Raw genomic sequence first — 24,844 nt, forward strand, 5'->3', positions numbered from 1 at the left:
ACGAGCTGTAAGAGACTTTTCCACAAGTGGTGCGTTTTGCTATACCAGAAGGAGATAAGTGGTCTTATTTTTGGAGAAGGCTTCTAATAACAATCCGGGAATAAGCCCAGAGCAGGATATGGGACGAAGAATAGAGCAAACTTTTCCGTATGGCCATAGGTCGCAAATACAGCACGCTCGCGCTATGGCCGTAACGATAGTTAATGAGCGATGAATTCGCAGACGTGTGTGCATTTGAACTACCAGGGAAAAGCTTAACACTTGCTATGTAAAAGACTACAGTTACTAGTTAACTAAGCTGAAGATGAAGCCAAAGCTACACAACTTTCCATTTCCTATCCATAGCTGCTTATTTTAGATGCAAATTTGCTCTGATGTCTAGTGAATACAATTTGACTATTAAATCAAGTACGCAAAGCCATTCATTTGTTAAGAGAATAAGGGTAAAATTATTAATAATTAAATCTACAGAAGGCATGTTTTAATTGTTGATAATGTACAGAGAGTATGTGCGAACTTTTATTCCTATTTACAGCACATAGTTATTGGAAAATTTTCCTTATTAACACTTAGTTCTTTCTGCAGCCTTTGTGCAGCAGATAGAAGCGCAGTATGTTTCACATGAAAAACTTAACCCCTGCCTAAGGAGTCTCTACTCCAAACATCCTTAAAAAAGAATACGGGCTGTTCCGTTCGAGCAGACAATAATATAAAACTCAGATAGAGCCACAAGTAGTTTTTTGGGATACTGTTTTTCTTTTTTTTTATAAATGAAGCTACACGTCAGAATCTGTTATAGATACCTCTCTGTTTTTCAAAAATTATTTCCATCACATCTGTATACGTTTATTTTACGATGAAGACAGCGCCTAAATTTATGACAACAGATATTAAAATGACAAAAGATGTTTATACTTACGATTAACATGGTTGATATAATATGATCCTATCTGTGGGTCATACGCCTCCTCCCAGCCAAGAGGTAGTTCGTTCCCGATGCAGTCCGCGAAAGTCTGTGGCTTCGTATACCTGCAAGTCAAACAAAACAAATTACCGTATACACATTTTGACTGTGAAAAGCTTTATAAACATATCTAAAAATAACAGAAGCACGTAAAAATGAATTTTAGCGCACATTCTGAAACTGTTTTCGACCGTGGGCATTACTGGACGATATTACAAACATGAGTAAAATGAGGCTTCCCCCTGATACAAGTTCTGATGCAACAGTATTTTTTTCTTGTGATGTAAACAAGTTATCTTCTGCATCTGAGCCACTGTCCTAGAAGAGGTACGGTCATTGGTGCCGCAAATTCTCGGTCTCTGGCATGTGACTAAGAAATCTGCGCCAAGAATCCGTATTATCCCAGATACAAACATATAAAACACAGAGTTATCTTACGCTTATGGGCCAGCATTTTACTTTGCGTCTGTTGTTATTTTGCTCACATTTACTTAGAAACCAGCAGACAGAAAAAGTCTCTGTTTCCCCGTTCCACAGGCAAGGGCATTATTTCTTAAAATGTCAAAAGGCGATACATGTCACACGCATATGCTGAGAAGCCCTAAAAAACGACGCAAGGAACTGAAATGCATCAGTTTTCCATAAGCGCAGAGGAGGAAATGAAAGAAGGCACTCATCCCGCAATTTAGGTAAAATTAAATAGGGTCATAAGCAAAATATAATAACAAACTGAGTCCAACCAAGTTTATTTTATCCTTTTTGGCAGACGACCACAAGTGTGCATAAAATGTAAAGTTGTCTCTGTTGATGCACGGAAACATACACTGTAGAAAATAAAAACTTTTTAACATTAATTGTAAAAAGACGTGTAAACTCGACTGTAGGTGTGGGCTAACGTCCCACACTTTAGGAGGCGAAGTAAGATCACGTCTCTCGTTAGACGAAAATGCCCACATTCCTGAATCAGAGAACACAGCGATAAAGTTACTGCCTTATCTCCGACATTCCAGAGATAACTCTTAGCTGGCGAGAGCTTCCTACATTCTCAACAACACGTACAGTCTGTGTGCGTGACACATACAGATGAGAGACAACACACGAAACTACTAACGAAGGACGACTCACACTATGCTATCAGAAATAGTTTCACTAATCTATGTGTGACATTACGTCAAGTGCTAAACGGGCTGGCTGAGAAAACGAACAGCGGAACTCCTTGGTATAGGCTACTACCGAGAACTACTGAAAAGTCTATGTACACGAATAGCTCTGATTTGTTTTGCTTCGGTTATAATAACTACACTATTTCTACATTTAGTAGTAGAGAACGGCACTCCAAGTATTATACGGTTCTTTTTTCTTTTTCTTTTTCTTTCTTTTTTTTAAGTAGGGTATACAACGTTTGCAATTCTTGGTAATGTGATAACTGTACAACCGCCTCCTACAATTAAGATATTGAAACAAAGCAGACTAAGTGTATTTTCGGGTAATTCGGTTGAGGATTGGGCTAAATCGGAATATTAGCAAATCGGCGCCACCACTGTCTGTCAAAAGTACGAGTGATTCAGCCACGGGCAACATGACGATTTGAGGCCAATTTTTTGTGCTTGGATTGTAAGCAGAGATCTCTGACTAAACCTATATCGGATAACAGTGTGTCGGCCAAAGATCATCGTACGACAAAATGTTGTCCACGTAATGACACTAAAATGCAAAATAAAACACTTCCAGTTCTGCACACTGACAAGCAGACAAATTATTCTACTTTATTTTCACTTACGGCTTTATTTATATACTGATAAGACAAAAATGTATGACCACCGGCTTAATAGCAAGGTGGGCAACCTTCGGATCGCAATACAGCAGCGTTTCTGGACAGCATGGATTAGACAACCCTTTGTAAGGTTTCCGGAGATATCTGGCACCAGAGGTCTACACAATTCCGGTACAATACGGGCCCGTGGTTCGTGGACGCTGAGATGGTGCCCAACAGCGTTCCAGAAGTGTTCCATCGGGTTCAGACCAAATGAATTTGGTGGCCAAGACATTAACGTGACTTACTATCAGGCACAAGCACTGTTTCGAGCTGTCATTTAACTGGATGACGGCGTATCCGTACACGATCATTGGCCTGGAGTAACAAGAAACGAGTTTCATACGGTCACGCGACGCGTTACCCTTGATCCACGGTCCAGTCTCGATGATCCCGTGTCCACTGCAGTCGCAACTGACTATATGTTGGGTCAACATGGGAAAAAGCAGGGGTCGTCTGCTGCGTAGCCTCATGTTCAACAATTTATGCTAAACCGTGTGCTAAGGAACAATGGTGTCTCCGCTGTCACTGTAATCTGTCGTCACATCCTACCCTGCTCTAAAGAGCGGGCAAGCCTCCGAATTTCATGTTCTGTGATGAGGCGTGGATGTCCAACACCTTGTCGCCTTCTCGTGGATTCGCCGTCCTTCAACCACTTTCCACAAACACTCCAGACACCAGCACGTGAATAGCTTCGCCGGTTCCGAGATGTTCGTTCCCAGGCTCCCGGCCGTAACGTCCTGCCCTCTGTCAAGGTCGCTTGTATCAGTGACTTACCCCACTTGCGCCCCTCGTCGTCACTAAAATAATTTCCCCTTCATGTCTGCTGCGCTTATGGTCTCCCATTATCGCGTCATGTGCCAGCAACGACACGAGTTGGCATCCCATTTCGCGGTGGACAGTGCCCATAATGATAATGTTCTTTCTGTCTTAGTGTGGCGCGAAACGCAATCAAGAGATGCAGTACAGATCGACAGAAGCTGTATCACCCGAATCTTTAAGTACGTGTAATTCTTAAAGTGAGGAGTCTCATTGTAGAAGCCACTTCAGCGAAGTTCACAACGTTCACTCAAACACGCCACTGCTGATGATAAAACACTACGAAGGAACTGCGGAAGTAGTTCTTAGTCATTCATTTAAGGACACCACCCTCCCGATCGAAAACGAAATATATCCTTTCATACTCTGTATCTGCAATAATGCACATACACTATGTTGCTATTCAGAATCACAGAGAAACTTACTGTAAATGTGGCAGGGTATTTCTCTCAATAGGGTATTAAACGGCAAGTTATCAGGATTTTTTTCAGGCAATTGTGTACAACAAATTTAATCGTAATTTTTATTGCCATTTACAGGAACAAAATGTAACAGAGACCGCAAAAAGATTAGTTTATATGAAGGAAGGAATTATTCTGGTTGTGTGGGCGTCATCTTATGAAGCAATTTAATACTGCGCTCCCACGACGCTTCCCCGTTTTAAGTACTATTTATTTATTCTCGTATAAGAAACATACATATTATACACAGTTATAACTATATTACTTTTGCCCAGAGTTGGGCACTTTCATTCCACATTCTGTTCCTTGATAAGTTCAGCATCCGTGCAGGAGGCTGAACACAGCCAGTATTGAAGCATGTGACGAGCAGTCTGGTCTTCTCCACAGTCACATTGTGATATCATGGTCAGTATAGCCCCGTCTTACCAGATAAACCTTTGATCTGCCAACTCCAGATCTCACTCCATTGATGAACTTCGAAGTCGTACATTTCTCATCATAGCCAGCTGTTAGAATATTTCTGATACTCTTTTCCTGCCAGGGGGAAGGTACGCTATAGCCCTCCATAGTTTCTTTCTCTCCTCGTTCGCGGCTACATCTCTTCGAACTGGGGGTGGCACTATCCCTGCAAAGTGGTAAAGCCATTTGACTGGAGTGCGTTTCAACAACAACTAGCAATTAATCCTTAATGACGTAACGCGTGTTGGCGCTCGTCAGGATCTTCGGTCGACGTTTAGTGGGTTTTTCCGACGTTCCGCCGCCGGGGAGAGAGACTAGCGTTACCAAAGATTGATCATTCACTGTCAACAAAATGACAAAAAAAAACACAAAACTAACACCAATGATCGAGATGAGCCCTAAATTTTTGACCTGAATCACTTACAGACTGCTCAAAACTTCTTTCACCGGGGCTGTTATGAGTATCAATTGAAACTACAAATTACAGTCAACAGTCACAATTATTTCATGTCCACTATGCGCTCCGAAGGGTTAAACCTCCATCGTCAGGTGGGTTTATGTCTATTAATGGGACATGCATTTATTGTATGGACGACTTTTGGGTAACCTGCGGCATTGTCTGATAGCAAAAGACAAAACAGAAGACTGTTTTAGTCAAGGCTCAATATTATGTGGACGTTTTTGATTCCATGAGTGAACAGTAAAATAAGTTTGAATATCTTTCAGTGGTCAAGGCCACTGAATTCGAAGAAGAAGGTCATCATGACCTCACGTCATGACACCTTTTCGAGCCCAAGGGCAATCGTCAAAGCCGACATTGGAAGAATCCCACATCTCCCCCTGCCAAGGAAATCCAAAGCTGTTCACACAAGTTCCGGTAAGGTCATGACGACTTCTTCTTCGACTGTAGAGGCCCTCTGCTCGTCGAGTTCCACGAACATAGAAGCACAATCAATGCGCAGCGCCATGAAGACACTTTGCAGAAACTGCGACGCACCGTAAAATAAAAACGCTCAAGAATGCTGTCGGACAGAATCATCCGGTTGCACGATAACGCCCATCCCACACTTCAGAGAGTTGGTTGGGAAAGACTGCAACATCCTCTATATAGCCCGAATCGTTCACCGTGTGATTTTCACATCTTTGTCGACTTAAAGAAAGACGTACGTGGACGTCCGTTTCAATCGGACGAGGAAGCGCAAGAGTGCGTGCGAAGAACCATTCCATGGTCCCGTTGTGGCGAGTGCTCGGTTTTCATTTGATTGCCCCTCGTAAAACAGTGTTTTGTTTTTCGTTTTCTGCTACCAGACAGTGTTACAGATTAACCAAAAGTTGTACATACAATAGGTACATGCCTTATAAATTGACATAAACCCACCAGATGACGCATGTTTAAGCCTTTTATACGTGTACTGGACATAAAATAACTTGCGACTGGTTACAGTAATCTGCCATTTCAATTGATGATAATTTTCTTTTTGTCAAACTGCTTTATAGTATGGGAAGCAGACGACAGGAATCTGCAGGCACGCAGACGTCGTACGTTCAGATACGGGAGTTGCCCATCCAGGTAGTGTTGAGATCACAGAATGGCGAGCAGCTGGCGGGTAATTTAAAGAGCGTGGACGGCGGGCGGGTAGGGGAAGATCGCGACACGACCAGTACAGTACGGCCCAGCTCTGCCCGGCGCATTGCCGCGGCCAGTTGTTCAGCCGCCTGTGAAGGTCAGCGTGGGAGTCGCCGCTGCCGAGGACACAGTTTCGAAACCCTGCGGCAGCCCCCATTCTTTGCCGGCACAACTCGCCTTAGGCGCCTCGCGAATCGTTGGGATTTCTCCGCCTGGCCTCGGAATCCTAACGCCCAGTGGAGCGAGCCATTGTTTTTGACAGTGCCTCTACCGGAGAAATCCTCGGAAAACTGTCAGCTTGACCAATCGAGAATCCAAATTAGCTGATACACAAGTGGATGTATCAGTGAATTTCACTCTGATCAGAAAATCGTTGTAAGTTGTGAATGGTTTGTAGGCAGTAGCCGCTTTATGCTCACACGGAAAGATTTGCTTATGACGCCACGTTTCCTCGTGCGTGTAGATGACCGCATAGCACGGGTTTGCGCACCGAAGACTTAACCAAATAGATTCTGTCCGATCCAACTGTTTCACGCTTCGTTTATAACCACATTCACCAACTTTAAGATGTCACCGTGACAGTTGGCGCAATGATCACTGGGCTCACGTTCTTTAGCAGCGGGTTTTAAAGTCCTCATCCGCCCTTCCAGATTAGAGTTTTCCGTGGTTTTCTAGAATCTCTAAGGCGAATGCCGGTATACTTCCTTAGAATAATAATGCTGCCTATATCCTTTCCCATCCTTGTTCAGTACAAAATTTTGCTCCATTTCTAATGGATTCCATATTGATAAGATGTTAACGCTCACTTTTCTACGTTTTGGTACGATGAAAAAGATCACAGCATCTTTCACTAAACTGTGCGTTATGCAGTGTTATTATTATAGTGAGACTAATATTTATGCCAAAATCTGCACCAAACAAACGGAGACTTTAAACAATGAGGGAGTGATTAAAATCTGTTAGACCCTTAAAACAACCCATCACAGATGACAGTTATGAAATTCTCAATACTATTTTCGCCCACTATGATAGGTCACAGATCTATAAAGAGATTTATACAAAACACTGCTGTCGAAGTTTGCAAATGAAAACATATAAAGATTCCTGTTCAGAACGGAATATACGACGACCAGCATACAAAGTTCAACAGCAATTCATGCTTTTGTAACTGCTTACAAAATCTACGGCAGTCGGAGTATGGCGAACGTCTTTCGAGGAACCGCTGAAGTTTCCATCGAACCACTATTTGATAAGTATGATTCCGAAAGAGCATATAATGAAGAGAAATTTGAAATTAGAAACTTCCGCTCCTATGTACCTTTCAATCATAATATGTACTTTTATCACCCCGTTTCAATCGCCATTCCAGCTCTCGACTCAGGAATTGATCTAAATGGCTAAAAACAAATTGGGTTTGAAAGCCTGGTGGAAGACCTGCAACGTTTTGCATCGTAGGCATTATCGTAAGTATGTCTTGCAGCGAACGGTTCCAAACGACAGAAAGAGACCACGAGTTAATCAAGTGCTATGACAATGAATGAAATTATAGTTCTGTAAAAAGCGTATGCCACTGAGCTCTGGGACGTATTGTAGATCAATACAGCTCCATTTCTTCGAAATGAAAAGTTTATCTCTGGAAACCAGCATTAATCTGAATAGACTAAGTACTAAAAATAGAAATAAGGTTACTGTTTATCATTTCGACCTGATTTCCATTAGAGACTGCGGCCACACTACTATCGGGCTACGACCGAGAGGGAAATGGGTCGTAGCCTGGCATTTTCCTGAAACGATTTATGAAAATCGAAATAAAGACGCGCAAATGGGATTTGAACCTCGCTATCGCCGATAAGTGGATGCACTCAATCTCATGAGCCAGATAGATAGATGATAATTAGCGGCTGCAAAGATTGGAAACCTGACAACGTTGGGAGTGTTTATCCTATGCCCCTCCACGCTGCAGCCTATGTCGCCTTTGGCAGAGGATGATTCGGATATCTTCAGCATCTGATCACGGAGCTAAGTTTTATTCCCGATAGTAGGCCATTCCCATACCTATATCTCTGTGTACAAGAATACCGAAACAAACGGTTTAAACTAAAAATAGCAGCACATACTTCAAAACTGTACAAAGATTTCTTGTTAGAAGAAGTGAAATGTGATTAATAAAGAGGCTACGAAAGCCAGCACAGTGCATGTTACCGAGCGAGGTGGCACAGCTGTTGGCACATTGGACCCGCGTTCGGGAGGACGACGGTTTTCCGTGATTTCCATAAATCGCTTCAAGCAAACGCCGGGAGGCTCCCTTGAAAGGGCACGGTCGATTTCCTTCCCCATCCTTCCCTAATCCGATGAGACCACGGTTTGCTCGCCTTCCCTCAAATCAACCAACTAACCAACCAACCAACAGCGCATATTCCGCTACGCTACCCAGTATTTCCATGGCAATGAAAGTGGGACTGAGTGGTTTTGTCTGAAGATGATAATGTAATATATACACTGGTGTGCAAAACTTTAGGACGAAATTGACTTTCGCACGATGTGACTCTGCCAAGTAACATAGCTCAAGGAAAATTGGACCGTACATCGCGCGGCCGCTACGGTCGCAGGTTCGAATCCTGCCTCGGGCATGGATGTGTGTGATGTGCTTAGGTTAGTTAGGTTAAAGTAGTTTAAGTTCTAGGGGACTGATGACCTCAGATGTTAAGTCCCATAGTGCTCAGAGCCATTTGAACCATTTTTGAACACCCTGTAATTCTTCTTCACTTCCGCTCAGGATAGCAATGTGATCAGCAAATTTTATCACTGATATTCTTTCACTTTGAAATTTATCCCTACTCTTCAACCTTTCTTTTATTTCCGTCTTTATTTCTTCGATATATAGATTGAAGATGCCTGTTCTACACCCTTTTCAATCCGAGCACTTCGTTCTTTTCTTTCACTGGTATCATTCCGTCTTGGTTCTTGTACACATTTTATATCAACCGTCTTTCCCTATAGATTACAGATAGTTTCCTTAGAATTTCGAACATCTTGCGACATTATATTGTCGAACGCTTTTTCTAGCTTGACAAATCCTACGAACGAGTCTTGATTTTTCTTCGGCCTTGCTTCTATTATCAACCGCAACGTTAGAACTGCAGTCTGTCGTCTTTACCTTTCTTAAAGCAATACCGATCGTCGTCTAGCGTCAAAATAATTCCCCGACACAATACGCACAGCGTGATAGCTGTTTGAACAGCGAGGTTAAATTTGACAAATTTATCTGTTACATCTGTGTGTTTGTTTGACAAACTAAGCAGCGAATTTGAAAAACATGTGCGCTCGTTTCAAAAAATGGTTCAAATGGCTCTGAGCACTATGCGACTTAACTTCTGAGGTCATCAGTCGCCTAGAACGTAGAACTAATTAAACCTAACTAACCTAAGGAGATCACACACATCCATGCCCGAGGCAGGATCCGAATCTGCTACCGTTGCGGCCGCACGTTTCCAGACTGAAGCGCCTAGAACCGCTCGGCCACTCCGGCCGGCACGCTAGTTTCTATGGGTCCTTACGCGATTCCACAGTTCATTGTTTCCTGAGGAGTGTCACACAGTAATTTGAAACGAAATGGCTCAGAATATTCCTTTCCTTTAACGAAGAGTTCACTTCCCCATAGAGTGTATCAGGATTCCCCCGAGTTTTCAGAACTCTGCGAAAGTTACCAGACTTTTCCAGTGAATCCCACTTGCCGGTTATCCAGTTTGTCAAATACGTCGCCAAACTTTTACGAGCGGTAAAGGGTGAGGCGCAGCGCGCCCGCAGAGGCGCGCGCCGCGGCTGCCGCGCGGCGAGGTGTCGGCGCTGGCCGCGCTCCCCAGAAGCCGGTGCCATCACTTAGCCGGGCGGCGCTACGTGGCGCGCACTGCTGCGACCGGAGCGCGCGCATTCCAGCGAGGCGGAAACGCGGGCCGGCCAGCGGCTGTGGCAGCGGCAGCCGCATTCCTCGCTCGTGGGAGAGGCTCACGTAAACACGCCGCACCTGCCGGAGCACGGCGTGCGCAACTGCGCTGCCACATGCCGCGTAGCTCGTGGAATCCCCGCTTTCCGATGACAACTATTACTTATCGCTAAACTCCCTATTACTAGTAAAAAATACAGGATGTAGGCGCTCGCTTGCCAACATATAAGATGCTATCTGTAGCAACAGGAATCGAAATCACGCAAAGTGCGTCAGTCTATAACATTCTTGTAGCAATTGTACTCTTGTCCAAAGCTAAGAAATATTGCAAACGTAAAGTACCATGTGTTGTGTAGATGGCTCAAGACGTCCACAGCAGTACCGCAGAGAGTACCACTACACTCTCCAGGCCCCTTCTGAGTTCCGCGATGGTGCTCGCTAATCGTGTCTAGGGCTGTTGATAAAATATCTATATTCTTCCAAATACAATCGATATATACCGGCGAAATTTCCTTCCCCGGTATAAAGTTATCGAAATGGTAATATCGAGTGCCAATATTTTTATTTTATACTATACTTATTCGCAATTTTCGGTAAATAATTGAAACTGTTCTTTTGGACTCGTAGTATAACATAATTGTACTTTCACAGTCTGAAGAAGTCTTACAACTTTTCGAGCTTTCATCACGTCCAGTCTTTCTCTTTAACTCAGTAGAACGAAAAACCAGCCCAAGTTGCACTATTTACTTTTCATTCATTTGATGACTAGTTTGGGGTCAAGACCCATTTCCAAATCATCAAAACAAAGCCAAAACTGGCATTCCTGAAGATGTCGAAAATGTGCAATGAACATTTACAATGCATACCGATCATTTACAGTGACTGTGTGAAGCAAGTGTAGGTGGCACAAAGAAGAAGTCCGATTGCACTGGGGGTGTGTGGGTGTGGATGGGATAACAAGATTTCCGATGTGAAGAAACAGCACACCAGTTGCGTTAAAAAATAAAAATAAAGAAAGAAACAATTTTTAATGCAACTAGCGTGCTATTTCTTCACATCGACGTTCTTCAAAAGCAGTTGCTAAAAATGATTAATAAAAATCTAAATGACAAGACTGGTCCTTGCAGTGAGTGGAGATGTGTGAGGGGAAATGCTGACGTAATCGGCGCTACGGACAGGAACTATAACGTTTATACCTGCCGGTGTGCCGAGCGGTTCTAGGCGCTTCAGCTAGAACCGCGCGACCGCTACGGTCGCAGGTTGGAATCCTGCCCGGGCATGTATGCGTGTGACGTCCTTAGGTAGGTTTAAGTAGTTCTAAGTGCTAGTGGACTGATGACCGCAGATGTTAAATCCCATAGTGCTCAGAGCCATTTGAACCAATAAATACGGCATCCATCATGCACATAATTTTCCTGTACTTAATTCTATGCAATTTTGACACTAAGCTTCGCTGGCGTTGTAGAAATGAGGAAAAACAGAGAAGACGACATGATGTGTTCCGGACCAATCCCATATGTGACGAAACCGAATGACGGACCCATCGAACACCTTTCATTGTGCCACTTACATGCAGCTACGATTATTGACACAGTGGTTCCCACCAAGTGCGAACGTGCATCGTTTTCCTTTCATTTCTTGCTCCAAGAGGGATAAACAGGCTGCTAGCTTGTTGATGTACAGAATATCTAACAATAAATCAGTACATAAACATACAGCTCTAAAACCAGCAGTGTATTTACAATACGCAGCCGACAATTTCGTAGGCCGTCATATCGACATATCTAAACATCGATAAGTTTCCGATATATCGAAGGGCGATAATTACATTCCTTTAAATATCGATGAATCGGATACTCGATATTTTTAAAAATATTAACCGTCCTAATAGGGACTACCTTCTGCTTCGGCCGCCACGTCCACCAGCAGGTCAAATTCATCTGTCGATAGGTGCCAACCGCCAGCGAGAGCGCTGTGAACAGTGGTCTTCTTTGCTTCCGCCTAATACTGACTGGGATGCAGATCCTTCCACCAAGAGACACAAAATACGACACGATGCCGACACACTCTTAGTTCCTGCAGTTCAGACGTTCTCACAGTCACAGCATTTCCTGATTTAGGCTGCGAAGCACAGATCCACTAGTTCAATTCAGAAGACAACAGTTCCCACTTAGCACTCACTATTTGCGGAGTAGTAGGAACAGTCCACAAGAAATGTCTTCACGAGTATTTTCAGTCATAGTGGCAATATCATAGACTGCCAAGGGAGAGCAATGTTACGGAAATTTCATTGCATTTCATGCCAGGGATGGAACTGTTAACCGCGTTAAGTACACATTCCGCCACTTGGACTTCGACGAAAAGGAGCTTACTCCGTGAGTTTCAACGCATACAGGGCAACCCGCAACTCCCTACCTCCTGTAGGAATATCTGAAACTTTTTCATACGCCCTGCATACTCGTATTACTGATTCATTATGTATCCAAACATGGCATGATATGCGGGAATACGTTTATTAACTGTTAGCAACACAGTCTCTAAACATAAATCACTAAACACAACTTCGACCAACAGTGCAATACTTCTCCTCAAAGCAGCATGTCAGCGTGCCTTGGTGATTCACAGAAGGTTATTTAAAACCCGAGCTGTGTTTTTGATCAACATTTTCCTCGTCTTTCTACTTGCGGAGCCGGTATTTTGTGTAAACGGCCGTAAATATTACAGTCACATAATAATGTAGCTGATATCTCATATACCCCATATCGTTCGTGGAAGGCAAGTAGTCAACAGTTCGTTGCTGTTGGCTACCAGATATAACAAAATGATTCAGCACCTCTTTTTCAGTGATTGTCGTGCCTCTGTGGGTGAAAACATATGATTCAAGCATCCAATTGAAGTGACATCATACTCACAACTCATTAATCATGATTCGATGCAGACGACTAGAAAAGAACAGTGACTAAGTCTCATCCATATAAACAGTGTTAATTTGAATTACATTTGCTTGAAACGATGTACAGCAAGGTTTTCGGGTTGCACAGGCTTGTATTTCGGAATAAATTTTGTCTCTTATAATTCTGGATTGATTCCACCGGTTTTCCCACTGGTAAAGGGTTGCTTTTTTTTTATATAATACCATTAATTTCAACTCGTGATGGTATGATATTGTTTGTTGGTGTTGTGTTCATTGCCTCTTTGTCTAGTCTGGTTACATGTTCATTGAGTATTATTCCTGAGAGGCCAACTTCGTTGTTTTTTAATTCACTTCTTGCCTGATATCTCCTGTAAGTTTTTGAGGCGACTGGTTCAAAAAAATGGTTCAAATGGCTCTGAGCACTATGGGACTCAACTGCTGTGGTCATCAGTCCCCTAGAACTTAGAACTACTTAAACCTAACTAACATAAGGACATCACACACATCCATGCCCGAGGCAGGATTCGAACCTGCGACCGTAGCAGTCGCACGGTTCCGGACTGCGCGCCTAGAACCGTGAGACCACCGCGGCCGGCGGAAACTGGTTCACATTAGTCGATTGCAAAGGTTGAAGTGTAATATTCGGTGAGACAGTTCTACCACACGCCATTGCTACTCGAGTAGCAAATGCTTCTGCGTAGAAGACAGGCGGTACTTTAGGGAGTGATAATTTGTTTTTTTTTAACTCTGCCTTCTGCAAAACAAAATAAACTGTTTTCCTATTCTTTACGCAAATTTGGTTCGACACCTACATGCCAACTATAATGGGTCTTGTTTCATTTGTGAGATGGCATTAATTGTAAAGATGGAACTGTACAGGCTGGCCTACATTTATCAGTTTTGTGACTTGACTGCACGTCATCTTCATCCTAGGTGAGTTCTTTTGTGCACTGGTGTCCCAAGAGGAATAGTGAATAGTCGGGGATATGACAGAAACACTAATTGAAAGCAGAAAAAGTCTAGTAAACATTGTCTCTAAAACGCAAGCATTAAGAGCAGTGAGCACTTGCTTGTCTTCGCTACTGTGAAACACATGTCTTCTACTGAACAAATAGTCATACCTCTTAAGGTATGTATTTTAGATCACATGCGAAGTAGGATTTTTTTCTTTTTTGTCCATATTACCTCCCACCAAAATACGGAAAACAAAAACTGCTCCATAGCATCAAAGACGAAGTAGTGCTCATAGCTATTAAGGCATACATTATATAGCTCACTTTACAACATATCTTTGCTTTCCATGATCGTACCCGTCATTTCCCGAAATATTGAGCATTACTGCTGGGATACCCTGTAAACGTTGTTTTACGTACGTTTTTCACTTCACTATCACCTGTTACCACAAGGTTTCATCGACAAAATGGGATGTAAGAAAAAATTGGTGTCGCCTCACTCATCGAAAGTTGCTACGTTTATGTCGCCCCTCACTTGTTCCTCGTGCTGCGACAAAATCGCAACGTCTCTTCATGAGTGTGGCTACACAACTTTCTTTCTTAAATTACGTTTGTCTTATATCTCGTTTTAGGCTCCTGTACATCTTTCGGTAAAAATGAAATCCTTTAGGACCACGCTGTTGTCCGTTTGTCTGTGTGTCCGTCTGTTCGACGGTTAAAATTTTTTTTTTTTCTCAAGTACGGGTATATGCCTGAAATTGAAATTTACGGCACATTGGCGGTGTAAGAGATTTAAGCTTGTCATTCAATGCAGTGTCAAACGATACGCCGATGTATGTCACAAATTTTGAAACTCGCAAACTTACTCTTCAAAACCTACAGCGTTCTTCGAATTGACCTGGAGTCATAAAATTTGGCAGGTAGCGACTGAGACATTCGTAATGGCACTGAAGCAACTTCTCAATACCCTAGTCATACAAGGCAGCCGCCTGTTCTTTCCGCCAATTCCCCACGCTGATCTGCAGCTCGTTGTCCGTACCAAAATGTTGTTTTCATGGCCTGCGGTTCATGTGAGCAGAGATGAAAATCAGAGGAAACCAAGTCCGGGCTGTATGAGGGGTGATCACACACTTTGCATCAAAAACGCTGGTAGGTTGGTAGGACGTGCTCATTCCCGCTGCAGTGTGCGGCCGAGAACTGTCATGTGCAAGGAAATGCGTGACAGTTACGTCGTGTCGGCTGCATTACATCAGGCGAAACCTCTCAGACGCACTCGTACTTGGCGGTAGGCACTATTTTGTAGACGTCTTTACGTGCTCATTGTGCACTCGGAACTGAAATGAGCGACTTGACGTGATCGACGGTTATACTAGAGACACCGCCCAAACTATCTATGCAAAGCTTCATCGGATTTTCGCTGTAGTTTCCATTTCGCTATCGATCTGACCTTGCTTTCTGAATAGCTCTCGTGCGTAAGAAGCTCGAATGGAACCCCCGGAAAGCCACTGCAACCAACACCGACCCAAAGGAAGGCCTCATGCTTGTTGGTGACGTCACGTCAGCTAGGCGCGACGAACGCCAAGTCTGTTGCAGGCAGAAATGCCTGGGCGTGCTTATCACTTTAAATCTCTTATTTTTGGACAAAATGTTTGGTATCGTTTTGGATTCTGCAGTTTTATTTAGGTGAAATATTTTCTTACTACCGTAAAGCTACAAATGAAGATCATAGTTCTGTGTTACTGAATCCTGTCGCAACAAACGTAGATCAACATGAGAAGATACTTTGCCCCATTGCAAGCTTCGGAAATTTTACATTCAAGTAACTATATTTACTTAATCCATTTTGTTATCGAAACTTACCCCAACCCCCTTAAAATTAACTCGTTTCTTTTATTTATTTATTTATTTTCGTTTGACATCGTCACTGGAAATGCGAACTAATTTACATGTGTAAATGTCCAACTCTTTCCAGTCATTAGATTAGAGTCGTTTTCAACGAAAGGAGTTCTAAACAGAAAACAAAATAGCTTCATACATCGAAAATACTGCTGAGCTTAAACTTTTTTAAACATGCACATTAGAAAATATAAATATTCCCCTCTTGCAACTGAAAGGAGAAACTTTATAAGATTAAAAACTTTTATTTGATAAAACAAGTATCTCTCTTTTGCCTCTTCTTCTGTCCTCCACCCCCTCCCCATCGTGTACAATCGCAAGATATTCAGTGCTTCTCACCCCATTGTCAACCAAGATACCTAAAGAAGAGCACCAATATGTTCACAGTTTCTTGTAAAAGCAACCTAGTACAAACGTAACTTCCTCAGATTTACAAATAAGGTAAAGAAGCACGAATTCTGTTGCTGCTGGACCATGAAGTTGTTTTTGTATGTCAATCCTTAAAACAGGTGGAAATTTAAGTTCGGGAGTACACTATTTGCTAGGAAGTGTAATGAATTGCACAATTAATTGATTGCAGAAATCTCTCAGAACAATGTGTGTTGGTCAATTACCGCCAATAGTTTCACATCTTCCTGTGTCAGAGAGGGAGGCACCACCATTATGAGTATGCCTGCAACGGACCTGGCGTTCGCCGTGCCTAGCTGACGTGACGTCACGAACAAGCGCCGAGGCCTTCCTTTGAGTCGGTGTTGCTGCGACTCGCACCAGGACAATTTTGTGCATTTTTTTCTATTCTACGCTGCACGGCTCACAAGCAGCAGCGCTTCAGCTGGAGGCGAGTTCCTGTCAGTGGAGGCCGGGACCGCTCAGCTGCCCGGGCGTCATTACCGGTGGTTGGCAGCGGTGCCCGGCGTGGTGCCGCTCGAATTACAGCGAGAGTGGTAAAGCTGACCGTGGTCCGCCTTACGTAATGACGGCCGGGCCGCGCCAGCGACAGGCCAGTTCGCGGGGCTGCCGCAGCGGATTGTTACGGCCAAACTCGGGCTGACGCCGCATACCTCGGCGCGGACAAGTAAGCAAATAGTTCCCGGTACAGCAGCCGCGCTGCATGCCATTCACGCTCGGCCGATCTCAGCACGTTATTCCGGGAAGCGAGCAGCGTCGTTCTCGCCGTCGGAATTCTCACTACGCGCGTTCGACGAGCGGCAGCTAGCAGCCTCCGCAAGTTTGTGGCATTCGGCACATTATTCCGAGAAGCAACGTCTCTGGTTTTTCTCCCGCTGTATGGTAACAGTTTAAAAGCTGATAGCGTTACAGGTGATCGACGACAATGCTTGCGATCACAGGTTTTCTTGTTCTTTCTCAAATCCGTACCTATACTTTGAAAAATGGAAGTGCTGAGTGTCGCATAGCTCACTTCCTTTTGTACCATATAATATCGTTTATTCTCGTTTGTTGGAATGTTGAGAAAACGATCCTTCTATGTCTCTGCGCAGGCTGCATTTAGACTCACGTTACCTTGCACAAGCATCTTATGGCGCATAACCGAAGAAAGCTTTCTTCTGTAAAGTACTTCTACTGATATAAAACACCGATATGGATCTGAGGAAGTAGTTCCTGGAGTTTAATGCCGAAAGCAGTTACTACACACTAATTCATCCATGATTCCAAGAGAACCACGGTATAATACGATACAAACATCACGGAGTTTCACGACAGTTATAGCACAGCTGAAATTTAATCATTGGAGGTTCAGCAAACACCTCTGTTGTCAGGTCAACCTAAGCGCTACGCCTCTATGCTTTTGCGGAGAGGATGAAGACACAAACCACATATTTCTACTTGTCGTCGGAACACGTATCATGTAAACGGAGTTGCAAGTAATCTTCGGGTTCTTGGTTATGAGTTCCCACGCAGCCTCCAAACCTTTTTAGCATCCAACAATATAGCAACGTACAAACTACCGGACGAATTCGTCAATAGTGCCAACATTAAAATATAACTCCCTCGGCTGTTACTCAAAAGCTGTTGGTAATTAGAACACCAGGGAAAGACCTAAGTTCAGTTAACTGACCATTCCCACGTGCTGCTCAGCAGAAAATGGTACGCTTAGCCCCTAGGTGTATGTCACTATGTACCTCATATAAGTCTGTATCTGGATTCTGGTGTAACTACACGTATGGCTGTAATACTAACGGCGGCCGAAGTGGCCGAGCGGTTCTAGGGGCTACAGTCTGGAACCGCGCGACCGCTACGTCGCAGGTTCGAATCCTGCCTCGGGCATGGATGTGTGTGATGTCCTTAGTTTAGTTAGGTTTAAGTAGTTCTAAGTTCTAGGGGACTGATGACCTCAGAAGTTAAGTCCCATAGTGTTCAGAGCTATTTGAACCATTTGTAATGCTCACAACTTAAACCAAAGTCTATTTTTAATTGTCAAAACATACTTGCAATATAACAATTCCAGTGTTTATGAGGCTGTGTTGGCACATTCCTAAAGCCAATAAATTAAGAAAAAATTGAGCATATGGTGCACGCCATTGTATGGAAATGTAACAGACGCTATGAAATACTAAGAAGAAAAAATCGGAAGCATTTGAAACAACTGAATCATGCTCCTAAGTCACTGGTGCGAACGAGATAGGACTGATAGAGGACATGAAGAGTATTCTAAGAACCGCGTTACGTTTCGTCAGAGGGTCATGTAGAAAGCGCGAAAGCGTCATGAAGATGCTCAGCTATCTCCAGTGGCAGCAGCTGCATCACGCGCGTTCTGTTTCACAATGTGCTTCACTGTTACAGTTCCGAGAGCGTACGTTCGTAGAAGTCAACCAATATATTATTTCCTACGTATATCTCGCGGAAAGACCAGTAAATTAAGAGAGATTTGACCTCATACGAAGGCTTACCAGCTATCTTTCTTCCCACGAAACTTTCGCGACTGAAACAGCAGAAGAGGGAAGCGAAGTGGTACACAAAGTACCCTCCGCCACACACTGTAATGTGACTTGTGAAACACAGACGTACATGTAAAGGTAACCGAAAAATGTCAAAAATTAAATGGACTGATAAAGTAAGAAATGAAATACTAAAAAAACTCGGGAATGGAGTCTATGGAATGCCCTTACCAGAAAAATGAGCAGGTTCATGGGACATCGGCTAGGGCATGCACGAATAGTTAACGTGGCGCTGGAAGGAGCAGTAGAAGGCAAAATTACAACAGACCAAACTTAAAATAAGCAAAGACATCAGAGATGATATTGGAAGTAATATTTACACAGAGATGTAAGGGTTAGGACTGATAACATAAAAAAAATCTTCAAAATCTCTATGATTGTGGCGTACTGTGCGCCGTAAATTTCGTACTTAACTCTTCCCTGAAATTCGGTTCTCGTATTTTCCAGCCATATCTTCGATTTGGAGCGTCTGATAGTTGGCTTCTCCAGCTTTACTGTGACCCACATAACTCCTTTTAGTGTATACGTCCTATCTTACCCGTCAGTCTAGCTTAACAAGCGAAGCGAACCACACTCTAATTTCCATAAATCAGGTGCCCGTTATCCCATTATCCGTCTTTGTGTGTGTAGTTCAAAAAATGGGTCAAATGGCTCTGAGCACTATGGGACTTAACATCTGAGGTCATCAGTCCCCTAGAACTTAGAACTACTTAAACCTAAGGACATCACACACATCCATGCCCGAGGCAGGATTCGAACCTGCGACCGTAGCAGTCGCGCGGTTCCGGACTGAGCGCCTAGAACCGCTAGACCACCACCGCCGGCGTGTGTGTAGTACCGTTACACAGTGTAAGAGTTGTGTGCTTGTATACGGAATATGTCTGTCGACTTAGTAGTTGTCGTGATCGAATCCAAAATCGTCTAAAACCTATTTTTTAGTCTCACTATTTCAACACGCCACTGCTTATTGTTCCAGTCCCCGGCCCACTTATCTCTCCTGCAAACACTAGCTTTGCGCTAAGCGAATGGATCGATGAATGCATTAAATATGTATTTTATGCACCAAGAAGGCACGGCAGTTCGATTGGATTTTCTGTGTTACCAGTATAATATGTCTATAAATACGCGTGTATCATTTCGACAGTATCTGGTGCGCGCATTTTCTCGACAAGGCAAACGTCGACCAATCATGGGAACCAGGGACAAACTTCAATTATCTACTAATATCTTCCGCAGCTATTTAATGTGGAATAACTATGCAGATTCCTAAGGAATTTTAATTCAGTCACTTCTTTCGGCCGTTACCTGAGTTTCTCTGTTGGTCCGGGGGTACTTACCCAGTCGCATTAACAGAAGAGAGAGGGAGAGATGGAACGAGGGAGAGAGAAAGTGATTGAGTGTGTGTGTGTGTGTGTGTGTGTGTGTGTGTGTGTAAGGGACAGAGATGGAGAGGCAGCTAGAGAGAGTCTCAGGAAGAATGTTAAATACTCAGAGATATCGATGGAACGATCAGCAAATCAAAAAAGTCTAATAAACACAGGTTCTAAATTGCATACCTTAAGAGCTATGTTCATCTTCGCTACAATGAAACATCTGTCCTACTGAACAAGCTCTCATAACGCTTGAGGGATGCGTTTTAGAGTCCTTGTTTACTACACAATCGTTTTCGTGTTTTGGTCCATACTACCTAATCCCGAAAAATGAAACGCAAAGAACTTGCAGTAGAAGAGCTTTTTGCACAGTACCGAAGATGAAGAAGTGCTCATAGCTACAAAGACATGCATTTTAGAATCCATGTTTACTAAACTTTTTGCTTCAAATGATCGATTCTGTCATACCCCTGAATATTGATCATTCCTCGTGGGACATCCTGTGTATAAAAAAAGAATATTTCATATGGCAGTCAGATAAACAGACAAACCACCAATCAGTCATTCCATTAATTGGACCCGGTTCTTTGAAAATCTATTCGTGTCTCATTTCCAGATCAGTACCGCAAAAATTAACAGCGATGGAAAAGCAATTACTTCATCCAACACAGGAAGTTTCTTATGTACGAAGTTTCTTGTGTATGTTGAATTACGACTCCTTAATAGCAAAGAAAAAAACGCCCCGTCGATAAGGATATCATCAGATTCGGAGCCCCATAATTCCCACGGCGTTAAAATTAGAAAGAACTCGATCTCCTACAGATGGGCAGCGACAGTCTTTCTGTTCGTGAACAGAATACTAAGACGATAAATGAATTTGCACACACCGTACACTCCCTTCCGGCATACTTTAGGTGACATCCAGAGTACGGTCGTAGATCTACAACATGCTGTTCTGTTAGCGAACACTTACTGACTGGAAATGTGGTGGCACCCAAGTTTTGGGTACAAAACGCTCGCTCAAATAAACAACAAATGTTGAAAATTCGTCCAGGTACCTCTCTCCGAATGCTAATATTCTTAAAACCTCATGAGAATATGTGCCCAGTGGGAATGGAAGTTAAAAGGCTGAGATGGGAGGCAAATTGTTTCTGACTTGAATTCGTAATCGTCTTGGAACTTAACAATTTCTAGTCCGGTTACTACTTATGTTGGGAACACATAATGACTTTAATTTCATCTTAACTCGTCTTTGAATTAGTGACTTATAAAAAAATTAAGTTTCTGATAGCATTAAACTAATTTTACGACGTATACATGAAGAATGACCTACGCGTGTAAGCTTGCGTCCTCTCACCTCAGCTAATTCTGTGACATGTTCGCAACGGTCTTGCCTCGCGTCGTTACCTTCAAAGTTGGTGACGTACGAACGCTACGAAGCTGACAGCAAAAGGGCCAAATCGGATACGTGTCCGTCTCTTCCGCGTCAGGTGAGGCTTTCACTTGTCGCTTCGAGTATAGCCCTGCACTGATGATAGTGGAGGGAGAGGGGCGAAGGGCAGGGCAGGGGGAGAAGCATTAGAATGCGGAAGACGCGGCAGCCAAGACAAAAGCAGCTCTCGCGGACACGGAAGAGGCGCGTGTTGTCAATCATCTGTCGAGAAGCAGTATCCGACAAATTAAGTCATTTGTTGTTCAGCTGTCGTGAGAAAAAGAAAAAAAAAATCAGGCTCCTCTTATGTTTGAAAACCTTCAGAAGTATAAGAGATAATATACAAGATGAAATCAAATTAAATATCTCGCTACATACGCGAGTGTTCGGCTTCGGATAGGAACGTATTGCCCACAGACGGCAAGAGAGATGAAATCATGGCTTGACACACAGTAGTAGTCGTAGTAGAGGGTTTTTTGGGCGCACGACAGCACGGTGTTCAGCGCGCTAGACACACAGTTCTAACGACTTACAATAACCTTTATGACCCTCGCTGCAGGCGAAAAGATGCTGCTGCGATGTATCGCATATGCCATGTGGCGTAAAGATTAAATATCTACTAGAATTTTCGTTTAAAATACGATTCAGTGGTCACAAATTCTCAGATGAAAATACGAAATCCACTTGGAATTTTATAAACCGTGGACAAAATATGAACTCACACCATCCAACGTTTTTACATTCGAATGCAAAAATTGCGATGAAAGCTATAGGAACTAAAATGTACAGACATTTTACACACACGGAAGTATAAAATTTTAATTGGAATTAGTGTGGGAATATGCAATATGATGCATAAAACGACTACTTTGGAGTCATATATGCAATTACCTTTTGTAAACTCGATCTGCATGTCAGTACATTAATCCATTCAAATCACTTTGTATATTTAACACAGTATGCCACATTCAATGCTTTCACTTTACTCTCCTTAGTAAACATCACATAATTCCATGATGAATGAAAACACCGCTGATAGCTGGTAAAACTTGGATGTAATTGACAACACTGCTTCGAGCACCATCTTCAAGTGCAACAAAAATTATTGCATTAAATTATCATAAGTGAATCCAACATTCTCAGTCAAGGTACCACCATTCAAAGAATACTGTCAATATTTATTAAACTAGACGAACAAAGGCTATTAGTTTTTTTTTAAATGCTTACAATTTCTCTAAATAGCAATGCCTAAACTAAGGACGTTGAGTTCACCTATGATGGATTAATACAAATATTTTTGTTGCGCCTGAAGATGTGAACTTAACGCCGTGCAACTGGTAGTGTCGTTAATTAAATCGAAGTTTTGCCATCTGTCACCGGTGTTAGCATTCATCATGAATGTAGCAGCTACAAATGCCCTCCATATAAAATTGCTTGTGATCACATAATTCGCCTTTTATGTTAAACTGTTAACTCAAATAATGAATGTGTGAAGACGAAACTGATGTAATCACCTGAAGACGGACATACGCTTGCAACCGTCCTTTTTTTTAAAAAAAAATAATAAAATAAACCGCGTTTTAAACGTGACTGTCAGCGGATTTTCTTTATTATTGCCCTTTAAAGGAACAAGCACGGAGTTTACCAGCAACCATTATGGATAAAATTGACGGTCGTACACGTTCATGGAGAGGTAAAGTCGTTTTATAAATGTGCTGTTTGCTTGGTCTGAAACGAGTAGGCGATTGCGTTACCGCTAAAGTTTGCAGAGGAGAACACGGTCATTCTAACGTAGTCTGACGTATGAGACAGTAGATATCACTCTCCGAAGTGCAGCGGATCACGATTTACTGTCCTCTGCGAAGACAATTTCGTAAGGGTTACTTATTACATCCGCATTCCTTGTTCCTGGGAAAAGTTTCCTACGCGTCGGTTGCAATGCGAGCAGAACTGCAGAGCGAGTCCCGGCTGCTACTGAAAGGAACAGGTGTGCTGCAACCGGCGGCCTGTTCAAGGACTATCTGTGCTGCAGCAGAGCCCCTCGCGAGCCAGCGGGCTTACTCACCAGCGCCAGAGCGTGCGCGGAGTGAACTCCAAAGCACGGTCTGTCGGTGCGCCGCGGCCAGCCGAGTCGGCCATCCACCGGCGTCAGCGCTGCGGAATGGCATTCCGAGGCGTCACCACACCGCCATTTCCTCCGTGGTCACGCGTTTCCGGATTTCCAAGTTTACGTACTAATCACCACCGACGAACGCTCGTATAGTGAGATTTCGCTTGCATGCTCCGCATAACTGCCACGTACTTCCTCCAGACACCGTGTCCTCCTACACATTTCGCAAACGCTGTTAACTCATGAACGAAGACAGTGAAAACAATTTCACTGCAATGATATTATTCAATGTCTGTGGCGCTCCAACAATACACTATTTAATTTCAAGTGGTGCCAGTATTTATTGGTGATCCCATATGTCTGAGATCCTGTCAAAATAAAAGGTTGGTTGGTTTGGGGAAGGAGACCAGACAGCGTGGTCATCGGTCTCATCGGATTAGGGAAAGATGGGGAAGGAAGTCGGCCGTGCCCTTTCAGAGGAACCATCCCGGCATTTGCCTGGAGTGACTTAGGGAAATCACGGAAAACCTAAATCAGGATGGCCGGGACGCGGGATTGAACCGTCGTCCTCCCGAATGCGAGTCCAGTGTCTAACCACTGCGCCACATTTCCGTAACCTGCCAGTAGAAGATGAGAACCTTCTAGGATGGAATGCAATGAGCTGCTAAAGATACATACTCCTATGTGCCGTTCCACCTGAAGAGGATTTTTTGTCAATGAAACCGACACCTCGATTTCTGTCGAAATGCACGTGTCGCTCATATCGAGTACATACATGAACAGTGTAAAACTTTCGAAATGACAAATTTCAACCCACCAAAAGCTGCTATATCAATAACTTTCTATTTCCGATCTGTTTCAGTCATAGGTGATCATCAGGTCTACATACTACTGTAAATATAGGCTGCAAAGCCAGTTCTTTGACAAGAGACATACTAGCGAGATGCAAGAGCCAAATGTACAGTGGGTCTACAAATGGTTCGGGGTTCGTTGAAATCTTGTGTACGAAAAAGTCATTATTATTGCGCATAATGACTGTGGATGAGCTTGGTAACATTTGTAACCACCTCTTCACGGTTTTTGACTGGTGTCTCAAAAAAAAAAAAAAAAAGCACATAATAAAGTC

General features: G+C 43.2%; 1 protein-coding gene across 1 annotated transcript in view; it reads right to left on the reverse strand.

Moving 5' to 3' along the window:
• The window catches only part of LOC126282188 (protein kibra), a 209,365-nt gene that overhangs the window by 104,021 nt on the left and 80,500 nt on the right, over positions 1-24,844 (reverse strand). Inside the window, exon 2 of the mRNA XM_049981718.1 lies at positions 920-1,029. Coding sequence (XP_049837675.1) covers positions 920-1,029 — 110 coding nt within the window. The remainder of the gene's footprint in view (positions 1-919; positions 1,030-24,844) is intronic.

The sequence above is a fragment of the Schistocerca gregaria genome, chromosome 7 (genome assembly GCF_023897955.1).
Source record: "Schistocerca gregaria isolate iqSchGreg1 chromosome 7, iqSchGreg1.2, whole genome shotgun sequence".
NCBI lineage: Eukaryota > Metazoa > Arthropoda > Insecta > Orthoptera > Acrididae > Schistocerca > Schistocerca gregaria.